This window comes from Gavia stellata, chromosome 4 (genome assembly GCF_030936135.1).
Source record: "Gavia stellata isolate bGavSte3 chromosome 4, bGavSte3.hap2, whole genome shotgun sequence".
In the NCBI taxonomy this organism is placed as follows: Eukaryota; Metazoa; Chordata; class Aves; order Gaviiformes; family Gaviidae; genus Gavia; species Gavia stellata.
In genome coordinates, this window is record NC_082597.1 from 58692722 (window position 1) to 58712138 (window position 19417).

General features: G+C 43.4%; 1 protein-coding gene across 1 annotated transcript; it reads right to left on the reverse strand.

Annotated features, from left to right (window-relative positions):
- Nucleotides 1-2175: 2175 nt before the first annotated feature.
- Nucleotides 2176-16399, reverse strand: LOC104253754 (colony stimulating factor 2 receptor subunit beta). The gene is made up of 13 exons (XM_059816773.1): nt 16291-16399; nt 13843-13972; nt 11340-11524; nt 10871-11019; nt 10034-10205; nt 9805-9937; nt 9542-9702; nt 8494-8639; nt 8216-8390; nt 7067-7157; nt 6708-6777; nt 4044-4147; nt 2176-3760 (listed from the first exon to the last, which is right to left on the reverse strand). The coding sequence occupies exons 1-13, from the start codon at nt 16358-16360 to the stop codon at nt 2563-2565; spliced, it is 2784 nt and encodes a 927-aa protein (XP_059672756.1). The 5' UTR covers nt 16361-16399; the 3' UTR covers nt 2176-2562.
- Between the last annotated feature and the right edge of the window lie 3018 nt (nt 16400-19417).

A 19417-nucleotide genomic window follows, 5' to 3' on the forward strand; every position in this document is an offset into this window, starting at 1 on the left:
TTTTTTACTAAATAGGGAACATCGGTGAATCATCACTCAGATATACAGGCTGAGGGGCTGGAACTACTTAGTGGGAAGCCCGACAGAGAGGAGTATGTCATAATTGGCTCCTGAATCATCAGAATGATGATTCCTCTCCTGCTTATCAGTACCTAGCACTGGGGAAGGTAACAGCAACCTCCTTTTATGCAGTAACTTTGTGGCTGAAGCTAATGATCAGGAAGTTGAAGACCTGGGACACACAACAGCTCCCAAGTCTTGAATCACCAGGATACAGGATTGTAAAATGCTTTTTACCACCCCCACTGCAGCTGGACCTTGTGCAGAAGAGAATGGCAGATTCATAGGATCAGCAACAGATGAAGTTTATGGAAGCTTTGATTCTGTAGCCCAGTAAGAAGTGGATTCCTCTGGCAGAGCAAAGCTGTAGGTTGTGACCCCTGCTTCCAATGTTCATTACATACTTTATTTAATGATGCTTAGGTGGGTATTGAACGAGTGCCTAGAGCAGAAACCCATTCTGCCCTAAAATAATCATTATAATTGCAAAAGAAAACCACTGTTCAGCTCCCCTAGCCTGACAATGGCATGTTACTCTGCAAGTTCCAAGTTCCTGAAGTGATCATAATATCTGTTCTGTGGGGTTATATCAAATGTTCTTGCATCTATAAATCCTGTCTCCAAAAGCGGCCTCTGCAAATGCCCAGTGAAGTGCAGAAGGACAGGAGGAACAGATAGCTCTTAGAGTACTGATCAAAATGCAAATGGGCTTCATCCAAAAGCCACTAAGCTGAACAGAAGTTCTCCTACTCACTATTCTTCTTGGTGATTAAAACCACAGCAATTCAAGGGACAGCAAGGTGATGCATATCTAAGATGTGAATCCAGATACTAAATTTGCATATGAATTTGAACATCTCCTTTTAGTACATGCCTAGATAGAGCACAATCATACAGCCTGGAAAACATTGTTTGTGCTACTCATAAAAGGCCAAAGAAGAGCCTACCAAAAAAATCCATGGATTAGGAAAGGACTAAATTGAAAATCCCTTAAAGTGTTCATCAGTATTCTCTATCAGAGGATGCAACTGCCTGCTTTTTGATGTCAAGAACATCAAACTGAATTTGCACACCTTTTAGATTTAAAATGGTATTTATGAGGATTTAAACAATACATTTCACTGCAATTTCTGAATCAGCACTGTCCCATTAACTCAGCAGGAGGAATCAGCTGGCACAAACACAAAACTGCTTCTCATTATCTCTGTCAAATAATATAGCAAAGTCAGGAGAAAACATCCTAACTCACAGGTGACATAACTGAACCTACAGAATTTTTTGAGGCCTGATCAGATGAGCTAGTAGTAATATCATTGTAACCACAATGCTCTTAACATATGAAAGGAAAGATTTATAGGAAGAAAGAGTATTTTTTATTAGTACAAATTTTATATTTGAAAAAAGAATCATGGTTTTTTTGGAATGCAAACCCACCTTCAGGTCTGAAACCAAAGCCTTTTACTGATCACAGAGTGGCAGCTCTGAACAAATGCTCTTACCTTGCACCACTTTCTTTACAGCAGAACTGGGAAAAAAATTGGCTCCTCTTTCTCAACACAGTTTATTACTCAGAAAAAAAAAAAAAACTAAGACCAAATTACATAGTTAAGATTAATTATATCATGCATAAACAGCCAATGAACTTAAAAGAAAACTATATAGTACTTTAACACTTAGAAATAGAAAAAGCCCAGCGATACATACTTGTGCACCTTCACAACATTTCTTGCTTGTCATTTTCTGTTACCTGCCCCACTCCCTCCCTCTCACTGCACCTTACAAGTCCTTGGGTTTTCTTTCAGTAACGTATCTTCTTCCCCATGGTTCTCTACAGCCTACTTTATGTATCCCAGTAATGTTTCCTTCTTACCCTTAGAATAAATACGCTGTGATACACTGCACCTTAAGAAAGGTTTCCTGGACTTCAACAATTTTTTCTCATTTTTTATTTACCCTTCTATTACTGTCTGGGTTTTTGTCACCTTAGACAATACCTATTTCATGCTAGTAGTGGAAAGGTAAAGATATGAAAGCTCCTTGGTGACTCTTAGATCTATTTTACACACACACAAAAGTTAAACAAAATTGCTCTTAAGAATATAAGTTTTCTTTCCAAGGATTCCAAGCCTGTCTTCTTCTGATAGCATTTCATGCTGTTAAGTCTGCATTTCCTGCCACGAGTTTTGCCTCAGGCAATCTGGAATTATTGCAAGATTACTGTGATCTGTCACAGGATCATGGGGAGGCTAAACTGTTCATTGTCGATAAGTCAAAAAGTTTGAAAAACACCAAAGGGCAATATTTGGATTGTCTTTCATGCCAAATCTGTGAAGGCCATTGAGAAGGACATCGAGCTACTTCAAGTCTTTCAACATGTTGGACTGGAAGCTGGAAAAGGGAATTGGTGTTTATTTGTTCCTAGGTTTGAGGGTTCATTTTCATCAGATAGTTGCAACCTCCTTCAGTTACCTGTAGCTTTGGTATTAATTAATATTTGCTCATTCAACAGATTTCTGTGATCCTCAAAGATTGTTGCCAGGAAAAGTAATCATCTGATTTCAGGTTTTTGAAAAGCTGAATAGCCTGCATTTTCGATACATCCTTTTGCTTGCCAGTAATCAATTCATCATCAGATGCAAGTTTCCCAGGTGTTGTCTTGCCTTCAGAAGGTTTCTTGACTTGGTGGTCTTCCTGACTAATATCCATCTTCACACTGGATTTTAGGCTGTGGAAGCAATAGTCGCCAACCTGGCAAAGGAAAACTGGCTCACTGCTGTCAGGGTTTAACACCACCAAGTTACCCTCTGACAAAGGCTGCTTTCTAGGAAGATCGTTTCCCTTCTGTAACACAGGCAAAGAAATCTTTGTGGGTTCTGAACGTCCATGAAGACCTAAAGGGACAGTAAGATAGTCTCCAAATGTATCCAGGTGCAATTCAGAAGAAGAGGTTGGTGTTTGACCTGAAACTGGGACCATGACACCAGTTTTCTTGGGAGAAAACTCATGGCAAGAGTGCTCACTGGGGGGCTGGTGCTCCTGTGAGTCACAAGGTAACTCCCCAGCAGTGACAAGTGGCAGACGGGTGGAGTTGCTGGCTGACGGCAGTAGCAGGCTCTCTGTGGTGATGTACTCCAAGGGGCACTGCTGAGGGGACATGATGCAGCTGAGAGCCTTTGGAGATTGCTGCTCTTCTGTTCTCACGTTCATACATTTCCCACAGGCTGGTGGGGCCGGTGAGACTTCTTTCTCATCGTCGAGGTGCTGCATCATTTCCTTCTGATCTGGGAGCAGGAGGGGCTGTGGAGGACCTGCTCCTGGCTGTTCTTGCCCCTGTGGAGCCTGGGGACAGTCTTCCTTTGGGAGGGTCACATACTGAAGGGAAACAGATTTCTCACGGACTTCCGCTGCGTCCACTTCCAGGGTCTGACGCATATCAGGCTGGGAGGACATCACTGGGCTGTACAAGTATGGGCCATTGAAAGCAAAGCAAGGGATTGCTCTCTGGGAAGCAGAACTTGCATGAGCACTGTTTCTCCTTGAAACAGGAAAGGAATGACCAGCAATCTGACTTGAGCAGAGAACTGGAGCATGCTCTGGCTCATTTAAAGCATGGTATGAGTTCTGTAGGTCCAGTGCAACAGGGGAAACATCTGTCTTTTTAGTCTGCCCTTCAGGACACTCTGCCAAAGTCTTCGACTGCCTGAATGTGGGAAAGTTAAAAGTTGCTCATAAGAGATATTATTGTGGTAAACATTAAATATAAAACAAGCTTAGTTGAAAACACACATAGCCACACATAGGGTTAGAAAAAAATCTTTCTTGGAGAAGCAGGCTAACCCAGATAGCAAAAAATTTTATTCCTTCCTCAAAAGCAACTTGTATAGGCTTTTTAGTGACAGAACATTTGATTATATTCTGCCATGACTTAGGAAGCTCTTTGAGACTATCATCCACAGTGCCACTATAATGTGCTGTTCACTCACCTGTCCACAACTTGAAGGAAGCTAGACTGCTCCATCTTCTCTGAAAGGTTGTATTTGTTGAAGTCCAGATGGCTGCTTGTTGTCCAGTTTCCTAAATGTACTTTCTGAAAATGAAAAAGCAGACGTGACAAAAGAGCAGTGTCTCACTGGCAGTAGAGTCAAAAACCATACATTCCTCATGGACAAAGAAAACAAAAAGTAGAGCCTACAGCATCTGGTAGTAGGGATACAACTTCACTAATATGACTAGAAGGTGTGTTCTGTTCTCCAGAAGATGGTTACTTCAAACCCCTATTGCCTTACCACTGACCTAACTACAAGTACTCAGTGAGCCAACCAGGAAAGATACCTTCCTAGACTTGTTATTTGTGAATAGAGAAGGACTCGTGGGAGGTGTGATGGTAGGTGGCTGTCTTGGCCACAGTGATCACAAAATGGTTGTGTTTAAAATGTTCAGAGTAATGAGAAAAAATGACAGCAGAGTTGCTACTTTGGGTTTCAAGAGAGCAAACTTTAAGCTATTCAGGGAGCTATTTAGTGGTGTCCCCTGGGAATCTGCTTTTAAGGGCTTGGAAAGCCATGAGTGCTGGTCAGTTTTTAAGAACCACCTTTTAAAAGTACAGGAGCAGGCAATTCCAGTATGTCATAAGTCAAGCAAGCGGGACAGATGACCAGCTTGGCTGAACAGGGAACTCCTTCTGGAGCCCAAGAGGAAAAACAAATTGTATGATCTCTGGAAGCAAGGTCAGGTTTCTCAGGAAAGTTACAGAGCTGTGGTTTGTATATGCAGAGAGAAGACACGAAAGGCCAAAGCTCAATTAGAGTTGAAGCTGGCCAGTGTTATATCAGACAACAAGAAGGGCTTTTTTAAGTACTTCAGTAGCAAGAGGAGGTTTAAAGAAAACGTTAGACCAACACTTGCTGATGATGGTCCCCTGACTAATAGGGTTGAAGAGAAAACAGAGGCATTCAATGCATTTTTTGCCTCAGTCTTTAATAATACTGATAGACCTTGGGCTGCTCAGTCCTCTGAGTCAGAGGACCATGAGTGCAGAAACAGTGACTTTCCATTTGTGGACACTGAAATTGTGAGGGACCAGCTGTATCAGCTGAATGTTCATAAGTCCATGGGGCCTGATGGGATTCATCCCAGAGTACTGAAGGAGCTAGTGAATGTTATGGCAGGACCCCTCTTGATCATCTACCAAAAGTCTTGGGAGTCTAGGGAGGTCCCTGCTGCCTGGAAGCTAGCCAACGTTTTTCCAATTTACAAGAAGAGCATGAGGGAAGACCCAGGAAACTACAGACCTGTTAGTCTAACCTCAGTTCCTGGAAAAAATTATAGAAATTATCATACTGGGTGCTACTGAAAGGCATTTAAAGAACAATTCAATCAACAATATGGGGACACTCTGTGCAATATTTCACCTATGGGGTATAATGACTGTCCTTCTGTAGCAGCTGACCAGAGAAAACAAATTACTGGGACGTTTACAAAACTTAGGATAAGGTAATTCAGTGCAGGGATGGATTCTTTCAAAACCATTAAACTAAGGCAGTGAGTGTTGGTGGATGGAGAAACAGGTAGGGGATAGGAAACAAAGCTATTAAGGTGCTTCTTAGACTGGGAAAACATTTCCAGTTTTTACTGTAGAAATCAGGCAAAAGAAACTAACTTGAGACTTTAGTATAAGCATAACCAGCTTGTCTTCTGGCAGAAGAGTCTTTGCCATCTATTTGAAAATTATGTATTAAACTAGGTCATTACAATGAAAGCCCATTTTACAGCAACGTAACAAATGTACGGTGGTTAACAAACATGTTAACACCTTCACTCACACACAAATGTAGATACTGTAAGTGCTCATTTGCCTAACACAAAAGCCATGTTGTAAATTATACTCATTGGATTGCCATGTATCTATACTTACTGTAACCCATCCCTTATGAACATAGAATAGAATCCACTGTTATACAAAAATATGTCTGTCTGTGTGTGTGTATATGTGTGTGTTGGGGTAGGCACATTATTGGATTAGCTATTCTTGCAAGACTGGAAGACTTTTATCACCAAAATCTAGAGATGCGTATACCACCCTTTCCAGATGCTGGGTTTTTTTGGAAGGGAGGAATAAGGGAGGGAGATTCTACATACAGAGCTTTAACCAAATGCTGACTAAGTGTGTTCCTCGATTTCCAATAAAGACTGCTTGTCCTGGTAACAGACAGACATGTGGTAACATTTACTCCAGAAAATCCAGCTCCTTTAAATAAAAGTTTCTCCAATAGGGCTACCAGCCCATTCTAAAAATCTCTGACTTACTATTGATTACAATTTGGAGATGAATGAAAGCACCAGCAGATGAAGTTTGCTAATGACACTAGATTATTTCAGTCAGTTAAAATTTTAAATTACTGAAAATATTCTACCTGCATTTTAAATCACAGTGATGCTGCCAAGCACAACACAAAGAAGTCTAGTAGTATAACTATAAGAACACAGTTATCTTAAATATGACCAGAACTTCTCCTAAAAATAAGGCATAGACTAATGAAGATATCTGTTCATTGTCGACTAGGAGACAAGAAGAGCTCTTAAGATTATTGGAACTCCAGAAAAAGAGAGAGAAATAATGAACCCTTCAAGGCCCAGTTCTCTCTTACCTGATGGCAGCTCTGGATCAGGAGACTCTTTCTGGGGTTCGGAATCTTTTCCTCCCATATTTGCTTCTTCCTGCAACAACAACACAGATTTTTCAAGATTCGCTTCTCAATGTGGCTGCAACCAGAAAAGACTGCGCCCCGCACACCATGCTGCTCTGCACGGTGAGGCACCACCAGGGCCCTGGCATGCCACCACCCAACTCTCACCCTTGCACAGACATGCACAAGGCTGCCCATTGCACAGCAAGGCTCATCTCCACATGGACCGCTCTCTCACGGGGGATAAGCAGTGCCTCGGTCTTTATGCTACCCACATGGCCAACACGCTGCTAAATCTCCTAGTCACAGTGCAAGCCTACCTGAGCAAATACTTATAGCTGCAATAAGCAACTATTAGCAAAGTGATGATGAGAGCTGGGAGCATCGCTGGGAGAACCACTGGTGGCAGAACTGAAACACAGAAGAGAGAGATAGGTATCCACCTGCAGAGTGGCTGCTTCCCAAAACAGGTTTTTCACACTGGTCACTCTTCGTGCAAGCAGATCAGGGAAATGTAGGTGGCATGTTACGGGATAGGATCATGAGGCCTTCAGACTGTTGGGATACCCCCCAGAGTGGGAGAGACCAAACGTGGCCTGAACAGCTTATTGACCAAAGGAGTTCATTGTTTCCTTTACTGATTCTTTTTTATTTTTTGCTGACATCAGAGTACACAATTTATGCTAGTAGCAAGATGGTTAGGTACCTTACTCCACCATGAACAATAGGCATGTCTTCAGGCATCTTAGGTCTGCTTACTCTGTACAGCCCTGAAGAGATGGCGTCTCAGAGATTTTCTAAGAGCGAGCTTCCTCTGCTAATGGCCATAACGGATCATCAACAACATACCAATTTCTTGCTGAGTACACTCATCAGAATTTGCCTAAAGCCACTGTCTTACCACTGCAAGCTTCCTCAGGACAAATCGTGTAAGATCATATTACTTTGGGCAGAAGACCATATGATAGCAGACGTTCTGCCTCTAAGTCCAGAAACAGCAAAAACATGTAAAGGTTCCTATCTCCAGGAGACTCTACTGTGGGTTTTACGCAAGCCTGAAGTCACTCTGCAAATATAAAAGACTGATGGCTTATATTCTGTCTTCTTGCAATCTCGGGCTCTTCAGTCACTGGTAACAGGAGGGACTACTGGAATCGGGAAACAAGGATGATCTCTTGGGCAGGATCTTTGCTTGATTCTCCATGTGGAAAACTTTATGGTTCGCGGCACTCACCTTGTGAAGGGAAGTCGGAAAGAAGCTTAAAAGGTCATTCCTGCTCACCTCCTCCATTAACATTGCTGCTGTACTGCAAGGATGCGGACAGGACAGCTACCTTGTTAAGCGACCCCACCCAGCTCATGGCTGGACCGAACTTCAAGCCCAGCTGAGAGAATGTGTTTTTCTATAGCGGCATTTCAGCCGTTAACAGTCCACAAAATCTGACAGAAGTAGCCTGCATGAAAAGTACCGTTCTCAGTCTTCCAGGTGAACTCCTCACTCCATTCACTCCAAGGCCCCTCATAATCCAGAGGCGTATTCACCCTTGCACGCATTTTCCCCCTATATTCTGTAGACGATGCCAGCATCTGCAGGGTGAGGATGAAGGGAGGTTCATCATTGCTGATACTTAGCTTCTGGAGAGTCTGGGGAGAAGAAAGAAGCACAAATGACGGAGGTGAGAGGAATTGTCTTTCCCATTTGCCCAGCCAAGAGAAATCCAGGACTCCTGCACTTTCTAAGACTTACCTTTTCGTATTGGTTGTTTTTCCAGTACTCAACTTGGTATCTCTGTTTTATGAAGCTATATCCCAAAGTGTGTTTTATCCACCTCAGTTCATACTCTTGGTTCTCTGTCACTGTTACTGACACATTTGCAGGCGGCAGCACCTTAACTGGAACACACAGAATGTCTCAGAGTACTTAGCAACATACTGGTCCAGCACTCCCTGTCACCACTGTGACTGGTTTCCAGAGACTGAAAACAATGGGGGTTTTTATGCAATGTAAGAAGTCTCCCCTTTGTAACACTTCTGAATTCCCCGCACCTTCATTTTCTACTCCAATACAATAAAGCAGTAGACACATTAAATAACAGAAAATCCATATCCATTAATATTGACAGCGCTCCCTGTGTACAGAAAAGCAGTACAGCAATATTTGAAACATCTGTACTTGTCCACCACATTTCCAGAGATTTTCAGCTCTCTTGGAGCTACTACCTGATGTTTTCACCCACTGCAGGAGCTCTCCCAGCCTTCGTCTGTGAAAAGTAGCACCAGTACCTCCAGATACATGCAGGCAGAGATGATCCGCCTGGCACACCTCCCTCAGCAGAGGAGTCCTACCTCATCCAGTGCTCCAGGGGCCACTGCACAAACCTGCAAGAGCTCCACTGGCTTCTTGAGAAATCACATAGCGACACACTCCCCACAAGCACCTCTCACCACAGCTCCCTGTCACCTGGGACACCCCTCAAGGGCAATCACAGAGAAGTCAGCAGGGTGATAATCGCTCACCGAGAAGCTCTGGGTCACAACCCGAATTGCTGCACAGCGGTTTCCACTGCTGCCACCTTCCCCAGAGTAGCAAGTGCCACTGAGGAACTCCACACCTGCAAGGCCCCTCTCCCAGACCTCTGACCTGACAGAGCATCCAGTTGCTTTCTTCATCAGTCCCGGTCTCTTCCTCTCCCCACACACTTTTCCTCATCACCGCTGTCCCCAGCCCCACTTGTCCAGACAGGCATCTCTCCAAGAAACTCCCAGGAGAAGCAAGAAACAACGCAGCAACTCACTGTTCTTGTAGGCTTCAATCAGTTTCTCCTCCGTCTTGGCCCGGACAGACACATGGTACTGGCTCTGACTGCTGGAGTTGCTAACAGGGATCTCACAGCTCTGGACCACATACGGGACGTGGGGCAGAGCCTTCTCGTGCACAGGAGAGCACTCCTCTTCTCTGAGGGGAAAAAAAGAGATTGAGCTGAGTTCAGGGGGAATGGGACAGAGCAGAAACTCCGTGGGAGAGGCGCAGGCACGCTGCCATGGGCAGAGCACGTACGCTGATGCCAGAGGGGCCCTGAAGAACAAGCCAAAGAGGACAGAGGTGATGATCGCTTTCTTCACTTCCCAGCTGCACGTCAGACGGTCTGCACCATTGAAGAGGCAGTGAAGGTTCCTGGGCTGAAGGCCACCTTCAGAGAAGATGAGAGCAAGCTAAGTGACAGGAAAGGTCTGGCTTCTCAGCCAGCGCTTCCACCCCTGCACGGCCCTGCTCCATCCCACGCTACCTTCAGGGGTCTCCCACGATGCCTCCATGCTCCACTCGCTGTACTGCCCAGAGAAGCCACTGGCCTGCCCTGGTCTGGCTCGCACGCGGGCAACGTACCTGCTCCCCGGGACAAGGTCCTTGCAGCGGAGATGGCAACGTGTGGTGTTGGAGAGCAAGAGCGAGGCAGCTTTCTGTTGTTGGGGGAAAGGAGGGAGAGCGGAGAGGGAGAAAACTGGGGAGTTGGGGAATGGAGAAGGTGGGCCAGTTCCTGCCGCTTGCAGAGCCCCAGTTGTCTTCAGCACCAGCTACGCAAGATCACAACACTTCTCAGTGCAGAGCTGTGTGGGAATCTGGCCATGATACTTCTCTTAAAAACTAAAGATCAGGCTGATTGGTACAGAACAGAAAGATATGCGGAGCTAGGGAAACAACAGGGCAAAGGATATGGACTCTTACGAGCTACAAAAAACCCAAAACATATCCTCCTGGAATGGGAAGCAGCTTCAAATGTGTTTTGCCATTTTCCCACATGAACCCACAGGCTCTTGTTGGAACGTGCTTTAATTCCATTTGGGAGGGAGTCAGGGCAAAATCAATTCTAACTCAAAACCCAAGTGCTTTTTTCAGTGAAGAAAAGATCTTTGCATTCAGTTGAGGACAAATGGTATTTCACTGGGCAAGTCACTTGCAAACAGAAAGAGAGCCCCTTCCGCCCGACCTGAAACAACATTTGTTGCATCTCCTCATCGTGCCTGAGAATGGAAAGGCCTTTCATTTGCACAACTTCTACCACAGGCTCTCAACCGCCCAAAAGGGTGTAGCCCAAACCAGAGCAGCCCGGCTCCTCCCCTCTTACCTCCCAGGACTCCCACTCCCGCTTGTAAGTGACTTCATACTCCAGTGCATTGCCCAGCCCTTGGCTTCCATCAGCTGCTTTCCAGGTCAGCAAGAAGTCTCCTGATCTCATCAAGCTGACTGCGAGGTTTTGAGGCGGGAGGGTCTGAACTGGAAGGTGCAGGTACAACCCATGAGATGAGGTAGTGAGGACAGGGACATGAAGAGGGCAAGAAAACGCTGAGGTAAGTTTCTCTGTTTCCAGAGCATCTTACCCCTGCCACACCAAGTAGCTCCTGCTTGAGTCCCCCTTCCAGGTCCAGCTGCTCCCAGAACCTGCCCGCTCCCCTCCCTGCCCCATCCTCTCAATGTGGATCTCTTTGGCAGTTTTCACAATGGAAGTGGAATTCACTTCCTGACTGAACAGCAAATACATTCTCCAAGGTCCCTAATATTCACTGGGAAATGAGAATTTGGTATTTAATCCTTACCATTTTGGAAAAGATCAACATTTAGTTCTGCTTGAAGCATCTTGTTAGGCTTGAAGCTGTAAATATCATCTACCCCTATTCCAAAATTTTCTGTGGTGGTGTGACAAACCCAGTGCACATAGGAGTCTGGAGCCTCATGTAAGTCATTTTCTCTCTGGCGTTTGCAAGGCATCTTCTTGTTCTCCCTGTGTGTAGAGAAAGTGATCTATAAGGATTTGATTTGGAGACCTACAGTTAATGCAAAATTAAATGTCTGAAACCAATTCCATCCCATTGTGTTGTTATCATTTACTCAGGCACTTATATCACAGAATCACAGAATCACTACGGTTGGAAAAGACCTGTAAGATCATCAAGTCCAACCTGGGAAAGAAAAGAAAAAAAAAAAAAAAAAACACCACACTACAAAAAACAACAAAAAACAAAAAAAAAAACCCACAAACAACCCACGCAAGCCAACCACCACACAACAACAACAAGGCACAACACACCAAAAACCAACCCACCCAACACCACACAGCACCATGTCCATCAAGCTACATCCCACAATGCCACATCCACACGCTCCTTGAATACCTCCAGGGAGGGTGACTCTACCACCTCCCTGGGCAGCCTATTCCAATGTTTCACTACTCTTCTCATTGTAACTATTAGTTCTGTTTTGCATCAGTAAATACGACAAACATTTTTAACATCAGGATTTTTGTCAAATGCCTTCCCATGTCAAAGTTGTGCAGCAGAATGTTATATTTTGGTACCAGTCTATTTTTGTTAGTTTTTAGCCTAACTCTATGAAATCTCATATTTTTTATGTGAGAAAGAGTATGATGAAAAACAGTGCCATGGAAATGCACCTTTTACTCAGAGTGAAAGGCAGTGAAGTTTCTGATGATCTTTTTGACATTCATTTTGCAGTCCCAGAAAGACACTTAAAAAAAAATGTTCTCCAACCAAAATGTGCTTCTGTATCCTTAGTCGTTCTGTTCTGTCAAAGGACCTCACGTATTCTTTAAAGATTTCATCCAGAAGGTTAATCAACCTTTTAGATAGCCTTTCTCCAGGCCAAGGAGCATCATGAAAATTAGAAACAATATTTTAAACTAGACAGGCGAGGATAAGCTTTGGGTGCTTGCAGTAGCCTGAGCTGCTGGAAAGATGTGTTGCTTCTTTTTGTACCCTCTGGAATTTCGTTTGTGCTTACAGCTTCATGCCCAGTATATTACATTGTTCCAGTTCAGATGAGAAATATTAAGTTGTGAATATCTAAAGCCAAATACTGTCTTCCAGGATAGGATGGAGTCTCCTAGCCAACTGTATGTCAGCAAGCATTATTCAGCACTATTGCTTTTTATAAAAGTTAGGTATTAGCAAGGAAACTAGGGATATTCCTGAAGTACGGGTGGGACGGACCATACATGTGCGTACCCTTAAACAAAAGAGTCAGCCCAAGGGTTGTGAAGCCCTGAAGATATTTCTACCTACTCACCAGCATTACCTTACAGTTTGGGATTTAGTCAACTATTCTTCATCTGTGAGCTGACCTTGTTTAATCATTGGCCGTTTTGATTTCAGCTGTGTGACTGGCTACACTTAATATCTGCTTGTCTGATTAGTTCACTTCAGTCATGTTCCCTGTGTGATCCACACACTCAATCATGTAACAATGTTCCAGAGAATCCTCCAAAGGTCCAAGTAATTTTTTATTATCTTTTCCCAGAACTATTAGCTTCAAGGTCCTGTTTTCCAAAGACGTTCCATGATTTCAGCTGCTTTTAGGTCTATTAGTTCTCTCCTCCTTACAATAAAACCAGAAGTTCTTTCTCTTTCCTTTCCTTCCTGTATCCCCAGACTCCAATTAATTTTCTTCTCAGCTTTCCATCTTTGTCTTCCTCTCTCCCTTGACTATTCCTCCCTCTCTGTCCTTTCTTCTCCCCACAGTTGATCCAGTCTGGTGATTCAGTTCCCTTTTCATAAGGAAACAGATGTAACAGAGAGATACTGTCATAAACAGACCAGTATCTCTGAAAGGAAAACTGATAGCACAGACGAACTTAGCAGTCTTCTCTGTCTCACCGAGAGACAGTCTATACAAGTTTCTCAGAAGTGATCAAAACCATACTTTCAGTGATGCTCCTAGATGGGCAAAATAACAGCGGGAATGTCTCCTCCCTTTTAGGTTTATAAACAACACTTGCTCTGACACCATCTTCTCCACTCCATCAATAGCAACCTATATGCCCCATCTTATTTCATATCTATGATCCCACAACAAAATTATGGGAAAATAATTGTGAAGGTGATAAAAATAACTCCACTAGCACACCTTATTCATCCCTCCCTTCCTAGAAGAGGCCTCAGAAGCAGGCACAACTTTTACTTTAACCCAATGACAGAAAGAGGTGGCCATGCTTTCTGAACAGCCGACTGCTGGCTCCCAGGATTCCAAGTTGTAGCCACGTTCTCTTTGGACTTTTATCCAGCACAGCACATTTCAGGTACTTACATTATAACATTATCCCTTTGATAAAGAATCATACCAACGAGGGCATGAGCCTCTGAACGCTCCATCCATGTGCAGGTCACCTGTGAGTTGTAGTCATTGTAGCAGCTCAAGCTCTTCATAGGGATGCTCTCTGAGAAAGGAATTCAGGCAAAAAAGATGCAGTAATTACAAGCGTAAATAGTGAGAGATAGCAGGAGGTACAGTAGAATGGGGAAGGCACTGATAACAGTACTCTCTTCACGGCACCAGAAAATTACTCTTGGTGAAAGTATGCACAGAGTTGTGGCCATTCTGCACATGTCCACAATACCCAAATGTCCAAACCAAGCTACAAGCAACAACAATGAAGTGAGTCCTCTGTGCCTGCAAGGCACGTAATTCTAGCCAAGGTATGACTTTCCAAATACTGATTGTTTCCAGGGATTAGTAGATACCAGGGCCAGCAGGCGTATGGCAATCATATATCTTTGTGTATTGCTGCATGGGACTTCTTTGCCACTAATCTCCTAGTGAACGTTATGACAATAGAAAGGCATATTTAAAAGTGAGATGCTCTGGGAAGATTCTTGTTGTGACTCAGAAGAATGCCCGGACTAATTTGTTCGAACTAGATTTATGACCCAGAAATGGCCAGAGGCCAGACCTCTCGTCAGGGGTAACTTTTTTATTTCTTAACCTCACAGCTGTGAAATGGGAAAATACAGTCCACCCCTGGTACATGCACTGTGAAGCAAGTTGCTTTCTTCTTCTTTATTTTCTCTGAAGGCAATATCTGTGCCCCACGATCGGGCTATGACCTTCATATGACAGAGACGTCAGTGTGCAAACATGAGTGCGCTCTCTCAAATAATTTTTCTTGAGGAGAACTACTGTCAGCTTGGTGAAGGCCTTTTTGCAGGCAAAAAACATGAGAAAAGTATGATGGTGTCTTAGCTAGCAGGCATAAGAAGGACCTTACTTTGATCTTCTACTGAAAACTAGTGCAGAGCAAGTTCTACAGCATTCCTTGCACAACCAGAAAATGGAGCATCCTACATAGGAAGGGGTGGTCTCAATGTAAGGCTAAGGCTTGGAAGGCCAAGAGACCAGTCTGAGCTACACTGTAATACATTTTCCCTCAGAGATCTCAAAGGGAGATGTCCTGCAATTGACACTGGGCCAGGCAGCATAACTCCCCAGCTACCACAGACATCAGGCATTGGCATCTGTCTTGGAAAAGGCAGATGTCCATGAGGCACACCTTCTGACAGCACTTTTATTCTGACATGTTTAGGATGGGTACAGGCTTAGTCTTGATGCAGTCACGGTGCACTGGGTGATCGAAGGAGATACTTCCCATTCCCAGCTCTGCTAAATCAAATTGGATCAAGGAGAGGAGAGGAGAGAGGAGAGGAGAGGAGAGGAGAGGAGAGGAGAGGAGAGGAGAGGAGAGGAGAGGAGAGGAGAGGAGAGGAGAGGAGAGGAGAGGAGAGGAGAGGGGAGGCGAGGCGAGGCGAGGCGAGGCGAGGCGAGGGGAGGGGAGGCGAGGCGAGGGAGGGGAGGGGAGGGGAGGGGAGGGGAGGCGAGGCGAGGCGAGGCGAGGCGAGGCGAGGCGAGGCGAGGCGAGGCGAGGCGAGGAGAGGAGAGGAGAGGAGAGGAGAGGAGAGGAGAGGAGAGGAGAGGAGAGGAGAGGAGAGGAGAGGAGAGGAGAGGAGAGGAGAGGAGAGGAAGGAAGGAAAGAAGAAAGAAAGAAGGAAAGAAGGAAAAGAAGGAAAAGAAAGAAAGAAAGAAAGAAAGAAAGAAAGAAAGAAAGAAAGAAAGAAAGAAAGAAGAAGAAAGAAAGAAAGAAAGAAAGAAAGAAAGAAAGAAAGAAAGAAAGAAAGAAAGAAAGAAAGAAAGAAAGAAAGAAAGAAAGAAAGAGAAAGAAAGAAAAGACCTCATTGCATCAGAAGAGGAAAGACATTAAACTCAGAAACACAAGCAATGGGTATGGCAGATGGTCTCTTTACCTGTCAGCATTTCCACAAGAAGAAAATCAGGTCATCTGGATGTTGCTGTTGGTAGCCCCCACACACCCCCCGGTCTTGTGTCTGTCCACTTGTCTCTACTCCTGTACACTACCATCTGAAACACGCATGCAGCCCTTCATTTTCCTATGTTTTCACTAACTATCAGGGTCTATTCTTCTTTCCTGTTCACCCGTTAACCAGTCAACTTGTTCATCTCATCCATTTGTCCAGTAGTTCACCTGTCCATACCACCAACCTACAACTGATTTGTCTGCACATGCATCTGTTACATACTGGATTTGATTAAGATGTCTGCTCTCCTACAGCATAGAAGATGGTGGCCGAAGGAAGCAGAAAAGCAAATAGAAAATGAGGAAGAGCATTAGCTGAAAGGAGGAGACAGATACAAAAAGAAAGAAAATAATGGAAGGCTAAAAGAGAATACAAATTTGAAACTCACCTCTTATGGCTTGGACACTGAAGACCAAATACAGATTCAGCAGAAGGATGAAAATCTCTTTCATGATCATACTGTCCTTTGCGCACAAGTTTGATCCTAATTCAGAAGACACTTGTTTTCACTGCCCACTGGTTAGTCTCTTGCTCTGCTTATTGTGGAGCTTCTTGTTTTTATTTCACATAAAGAGAAGTAAAACTGAATTAGGGAACTTCTTTAGGCTTTGTGTTGGAGTGACATTCAGAAAGAACTTCTACCAAGTATTTATTGTAGGACAAAATCCACGTCATCTTATTGTGTGAGCTTGCAATATGAGCAAAGAATGAAGAAGTAAATGCACATTTCCAAGGAAGTGAAGGGATCATTTCAGCTGAGTAGCAACACGAAACAAGACTAATCTGTGAAGAGAACTCAGCCTGCAAATTCATTCACGCTTCTGCTCTTCATGCTCAAAGCCTTCCTAATGAACCCCAATGGTGTTCTGTTTTTTACCTTTGCTTAAAAATATGATCCCCAACCACACAGCTCCTGGAAGCTATAGGGGTTGAATTTCCATATTCATTCACTTTCAGATTTCTCTTCAACATGCTACTCTTCCAACTGCTCCCCAAACAAGTTGCAAATTGTAGAAATAATACCAAAGAAACTATTTTTTTTAATTGTTTTTTTTTTTAATGATCGTTGAGATTGAGTGGTTCAAAGACCATGGACCACATTGTCCAATACTGGAATTCAAGTCTTTTTGGCCGTCTCTCATAGCTCTCTCAAAGATATAATAAACTCACCTACTCAAGTCACAGAGCTGAGACTCTTTTCTACTTTAGGGGAGCATGGAAAAAACTCCTTCTAAATTCCTATTGGCTTTCAGATTCCTGAATGCCACTTCCTTGCACCAGAAAGAGCTGGCTGAGCCCTTGAATAATCATCACAGCTAAGGAACCTGTTAACTACTCACAAGCCCTTGTATGAGAGCAAACTCTGCCATTTTGCTTTCCCCAGAGCGGAAGCAGTTCCCTTACCTGGATCCAGAGCTGTCTGTGAGGCAGTTGATTGAACCTGACGGGTGAGTGTCTGTGTCAAGCCTCCCCCCACAGCATCAGAAACCTCTGATGCAGAAACCAGCAAAACCACACTTCCCTAGAACTGGAGACAGAAGCTATAAACCGACCACAGCATTTTCTTGGCAAGTAAGTCTTCAAAGTAACTGCTGTATCTTCTATGCACCTCAAATGCCACTTTTAAAGAAGCAGACCACACCCTTTCAAGGAAAGTCTGTGTAATTGCCTGTAAAATAGGAAGTCTGTACTTCCTAATTTAGCCCCCAAAGCACTTACTTAGATGGGACTGTTTAACTCGGAAGGGAGGGGAAGGAAGTTTGTCATTGCTAATCTGCATGTTAACAATTACCAGATCATGAAATACTAATGTATTTTCAGAAAAAAGAGGATTGAGTGCAGCAGAGGCAGAAGTGGGAAAGACTAACAAAGAATTCTCTGTTTTTTACTCCAGCGCTGTTTCTTGATTCATTCTAGGCTAGACAATTTTCAAGGAAGGGGTCGTTCTGTTTATTTGTACATATATCGGGGGGACGGGTAGAGAACTACCTTTGTCTCTGTAACCCTTTAATCTGAGTAGTATTTTAAAAAGTAAGTTGTACCAATTTCAACAACAATTAATGATAAATTATAAGTAGTATAGTACATAGAAGAAACAAAAGAAAACTGGTGAGAAGAGTTGATCTGAAGTTATCCTGCACCCAAGGCAGCCACGCTGTTTTAAATCCAGCTTTAAAAATTAGCCCAGTAGCCTTCAATAATAAGAACTATAGGAAAGTTAGGTAGCCATAAGGGAAAGACACACTCAGGTTTGGACTCTCAGGGGTAAACTACAGGGGGGCTAAGATGAGTCCCCAGATACAGAATGTAACTGCCAGAGTCTGTCTGTCCTGCAGTGCTACTACACCTTCTCTAAATCCCTGTAGAACTGACCAAAACCATAGTTAGCACTGTTAGGCTTTCATAAGAACTACATCAATATATAAGAAAAAAAATGTATACTGTCAATAAGGGAAACATGTGCAGAGCAAGAAGGACAATATGAGAGTATCTGAGGAAATTGTGTGTCATTGGGACTATCAGGAGGTGTGCATATAAAACCTGCAGAGAAGGGGGGGAATATGCGACTTTCCTGGATGGACAGAATTTACTTTGCATTACAGCATAAAGGCAGAAAGGAATTCTCCTGCTCTGATTTTCAGATGTCAGTCAATTTATGGATGTTCTTTCCCCACCCTTAGAAAAGAGGTTTCTTGTTTCCCAGCAGACCTTTTCCCTCCCTCTCCTTCCTCACTCAGATAGCTCCTCCATCTTCAAACAGGCTTGCTGAATTGCTGGTTAGGATCTAGCTGTCAGTGAAAATCTTCAGATGTTATTTGCTCTGTTGAACTCCAGGAACAGGGAACAGGTAATCCTGCACACTGGAACCTTTGCACGGCATGCATGCCAATTAAGTTTCAAACTTACAGTGCATTCTCTTACGTATCACAAGGTGTAAGATTACTAACATTATCATTGTATATTGCTTCTTCTCCTTCCTAGACCGCATTGCTACAATGCCTTTGAAGTGGGAAGTTACATTTTGTAACATTTTAGTAAAATAATGTCAACTAAACCCTTCCATCATTGGAAAAATGGAAGACATAACCTGTGTCTCTTCTGAACATATGTTATCTACTTCTGAAATTTAATATGCGTGGATTCTTCAGGTGGAACCTTTGTACCTGGCAAGCAGATATGACCTGTAGCACATCTTACAACTCTTTGGAGAGTGCATTTTCTTATACAAGTCTGTACAGGATTGGTATACTGCTAAAACTATGCACTTTATTATAAAGTGTCAAGTAAGAAATGATTAATAGATCCCAATATAGCAAACTATATGCTTATCTTTAAATATAAACTCTTTCCTTTATTTCCAATACACTTAGATGCATAAATGCAGGGCTCTGAATAATAGAATGTTAAAGCTTATGTATCTAAATAAGTGTATGTATATACATCAGGAACAACAAAAAAAAAAAGTTTAAAGGATAAGTCACCTTAAATACTTTTGTTGTTGTTGAAGACCTTGT